Source organism: Chanos chanos, chromosome 1, assembly GCF_902362185.1.
Source record: "Chanos chanos chromosome 1, fChaCha1.1, whole genome shotgun sequence".
Taxonomy (NCBI): Eukaryota; Metazoa; Chordata; class Actinopteri; order Gonorynchiformes; family Chanidae; genus Chanos; species Chanos chanos.
The window spans coordinates 57,216,294-57,220,591 of record NC_044495.1 but is presented as its reverse complement, the minus strand read 5'-3'; the positions used below and the strand labels follow the sequence as shown (position 1 = coordinate 57,220,591).

The window sequence follows — 4,298 nt, the reverse complement described above, 5'->3', positions numbered from 1 at the left end:
TTAAATATCATTTTGACAGGTGCGACAGCTGCAGTGTGTGTGTGTGGATTGTCACACTTCATGCATATTCATAAGGCTGGCCTACAGTTTGGTATGGATGCTTATGTTCTCTAGTTTAGATTTGATCTGAATGACATTTCACTCAGGGGCACGTGCTTAATAAAGCCTTATATTGATTGTACATAAATCACGACAAAATCCCGTGTCCCTTTTTGCTCGCTTGATGATGTTGGCGCTGTTCCATTTTTGGCGTTTTTCCGGACGGTCACATGTTGGCTGAAAAACAGATGAAGAAGACCGAAAGACAACGTGAGGCTGTCTATCCCCAGACAACAAACCGGCAGACCGGGCTAGAGCACTCACAGAGCTGAACGACACTGAACCCAATAACTCTGGAGCACTGTCTGGTAAACTGCGTAAAAAGATATATTCTGAAACCTGTCAAAAGTGCCAAGTGATACTAGTGAAATGTTATTTTTGGATAATGAACTATTATTATTATCATTATTATTATTGTTATTATTATTATTATTAGTAGTAGTAGTAGTAGTAGCAGAATTATTATTGTTGTTGTTGTTGCTGTTGTTATAAATTATTTAGGGCCCTGTGGTATGTTCTGTTTTTTAATTTAATATAATTTAATAAGATTATATTAAATGTGTCAATGCAGAAGTCAAAGAACAGGCTATGATGGATTTATATGTTATGAATGGACTGCGTAATCACAGCATTTGAGTTAAATAATCATATACTGTTTGTCAGACTTTCTCATTAAGGCTACGTACATACAGATACTTTGTCAAAATTTGGCAAATCATGGGAGATCAAATTCCATAATTCCATCTATTCAAGGAAAAAACAACAACAACAACAACAACAACTTACACACACACAGACAATGTTGTGATTTATTCAGTCTAGATAAATTACACTTGTTCACCTGCTGTGGATCCTGAGGTTATAAGAAATGTGTCATGTTGTCATGTTTGTGATGGATGAAGTTCACTCAGACCATGTTGATCCAGTGGTTAATATTCAACGGATTTGCGCCATGTCCTTGAACCCTTGACAGAACAGTTTATTCCTTTTTGTCACTTGATTTGATCTCTCTTTCTCTCCCTCTCTCTCTCTCTCTCTCTCTCTCTCCCTCTCTCTTTGATTTTCTCTGACAACCATTATATCTTACTCAGAGCCAACTTGCAGCGTCTCATGATTAATTCACGTGATACCTTTGTCTTCCAGTGATGGAGTCTTCTGGATACGATCAGTTTGGCTCTTCGTCCGATTTTCACAGAACTTATCCGAGCAAAGATTTTAGAAAATTCCTTCAAGTAGATGGTGAGATCATCACTAAGCAAATACTTTACAACTTTAAGTTCTATATGAAGGTACTGACCCGAACGAGACTTCTTCTTTGGACTTGGGTCGATGCTTGACGATGATAACGAAGTTATCGTTCAAATCAAATTATTTTTGGGGGTCTGGATCGGTGGAGATCTAACTAGGCGATTGTCTGTTACAAAACTGGTACAGTTTCAAGCAAGCGGTCATTGGTGTATTATTTGCTCATGTCTGAATCCCCGGTATCAGATTTTGCGAAAGTTTGGACAAACATCAATATTTCATAGACTTTGTAAGAAAATATCGTTATTTGATGTGGTTGCAAGTCCGTTTGCCATCGCTTTAGGGCTGCAGTTTCTTACTTTTCAGGTCTCGTTGGCATTTCTATGATGCATGCTGCAAAAATGACCAAAAAGTTACTAATGGTAGAGTTTTTGTTTATATTAGGGTTAGATATTTTTAGATGAATATTTTATATCACTTATAACAGCCCCCTCACCCAAAATTAAAAATTCATGCCATTTTTGCCCCCCTAAAATGTCGATATGTGACATCTTTTTCATGAGATTGGCATCATTGATAAGTCCCATCACTGCAGTTGATGACATCACAAGTGCCTACAATCATTTATATTGAATCGTTTATATTGAATCTTGGTTTACTAGCTTCCGCTGTTATTGTTAGGGTAATGATGCTTTTCTTTCGGCAGAGAAGGTGATGAAAATGACTTTTCTACACTTGTTTCTAGGAAGACAGAACAGAACAGTATACATCCTGTTCGGATTTCTACTCCTCTTCCTGATCATACTGACAATGGCTGTTGGAATTAAATGTAAGCCGGGTTTTTCAACGCGTTAATCATAAAATCAATCATATTTTTGTGTGTGATTCACATGGTAATGCCTCTGTAATGAAGGCATTTCTTGTTTCAAATTCATCTAAACGTCTGTCTGAATCTTCAGTTCAATTCATACCAATTTGATTCAATCCAAGTCTCTCAGATGAAGCAGGAGATTGCGGATATACGGCTTGCTCAAAAGCCAAGCGTTGAAAAACCGCCTACCTACTCAGGTGAGTGTGATTACAGTTTACTCAGGTCACATAAAAGAGCGATTTATTTATTTATTGATTTATTGATTGACTGTTTTATTTTTATCTGTTTTCTCGAACTGATGGATAATATAAGTTTGATTTGACTTTGTTATGGACATGTAAAGCCCTCTGAGACTATTAATAGTGATACTGGGCCCTAAATAAACTTGTGTTATTATTATTATTATTATTATCCTTGTTGTTGTTGTTACTATAAAGTAAACAGCGAGGAATGTGTTCCATTGGCTGGGATGGCCAAGAGTTCCAAGATTCCGTCATTTAGTATCCTGCACAGTGAGAAGTTATGAAGTCACAGTTTGGCTAGTTCTTATCATGACTCCCACTGTTTCTAGCCTCAGGAACAGTAAGATCTCAGCCGATGGAATGCATCAAATCCCTAACGATAGATTTATTTATTTTTTTCAAAATGAAATGGTGGGAAGAAAAGGTTAACCTGCCCTTTAAATAAATAAAAAAAACCCCCCAAAAACATACCAGCCAGCGTCACGGTCCAAAGATAATGCCAGTAGAACTTCACATTCCATAGCTCTTACTCAGATGAGATTTTTTCTGAAAACAAAGAGTGAACTTAATGTGCACATATACATTTAATTAATATACATATACATATATTTTCCAGGGTATACAGCTGTCCAGCACCACACGGGCCCAGTGAGAGGTAAAGTGTTGTATACGTGATTCATTCTGCTGGTATTCTCTTTGTGTTGAGCTGTACAGAAGTGCCATCCGGTTTTGGCACAATACATGGAGGCTTTTGTAGTAACAGGTTAAAGATGATTGAGAGTTTGAAATCAACTCCTATGTCTGAGATAATCAGAATTTGGCTTGGACTTGTACTACATCAATAGAAAATGCTAAACAGTTGTAATGAAACTTAGTTTTGTTTTGTTGTTTTTTTTCCAGTGAAATTCAGTCATTTGAGAAGATCAGTTTATGAGCACTCTCTAACTCAACCTCTCTTGTCAATTCGTGCATAGAAAGAGAAATGGCTGACACCATTGAGGACTGAACAAAGTCTCTCTGTCTTTATCTATGTTCTTTGTGTGTGTGTGTGTGTGTGTGTGTGTGTGTGTGTGTGTGTGTGTGTGTGTGTGTGTGTGTGCGTGCGTGCGTGTGTGCGTGCAGGTGACTGTGAAGAAGACTGGTACTATTTCAAAGGTAGCTGTTACTTTCTCTCCACCCTTAAGATGAACTGGCACGCCGCGGAGAGGTCATGCATGGAGAAAAAGGCCCACCTGCTGGTGGTTAATAATCTGGAAGAGATGGTAAGATGACAGAGAGGGCAGACGTCTTTGTTGTGGCGGTGATTGGGAGGAAGTGAAGAGAGTAGAGACAGTACCCAGACAGAGCAGACTGAGTTTCAATGAGTTTTCATCTTCTCTCATTGTCAACGCAGTCCGTTTCAGCACAGTGTTAAGCCTTTTTCAGTGCTCGCGTTAGCATGCTCTACAAGTCACAGTGACACGAAGCTGCGTAGACATCAATCCAAATGAATACTAACATGAAATATGTTTGGAATAGTATAACCAGCGGAATCTTTCACAATATAAATGCATAAGTTACTCTGGTATAGTTAGCTTAGTGACTCTAAAACACAATGAAATGGTAATACAATGATTTAAGGTACATGGTTAGCTTGGCTAGGTCAACAGCAGCGTGGCTAGCCTATGAAGATAGTGGCATCTTCCTGCCATTTGTCAATATAAAAATCACAAATATTGCAGTTAGTGTCCAGTACGAACACACCGATATGAAATCAGCATGGCAAATTAGAAGCTAACTAATTGTGTCATCATTGATTCAGATGCCTGTAATTTGTTACCCATTATGGGTTTTGGAGAATC

General features: G+C 38.1%; 1 protein-coding gene across 1 annotated transcript in view; it reads left to right on the top strand.

Moving 5' to 3' along the window:
- The first annotated feature begins 306 nt into the window (after positions 1-306).
- asgrl1 (asialoglycoprotein receptor-like 1) overlaps positions 307-4,298 on the top strand; it is a 5,092-nt gene continuing 1,100 nt past the window's right edge. The window contains exons 1-6 of the mRNA XM_030769248.1: positions 307-407; positions 1,243-1,338; positions 2,090-2,173; positions 2,335-2,412; positions 3,074-3,112; positions 3,580-3,719. Of these exons, the coding sequence (XP_030625108.1) occupies positions 1,245-1,338; positions 2,090-2,173; positions 2,335-2,412; positions 3,074-3,112; positions 3,580-3,719 (435 nt within the window). The 5' untranslated portion in view covers positions 307-407; positions 1,243-1,244. The remainder of the gene's footprint in view (positions 408-1,242; positions 1,339-2,089; positions 2,174-2,334; positions 2,413-3,073; positions 3,113-3,579; positions 3,720-4,298) is intronic.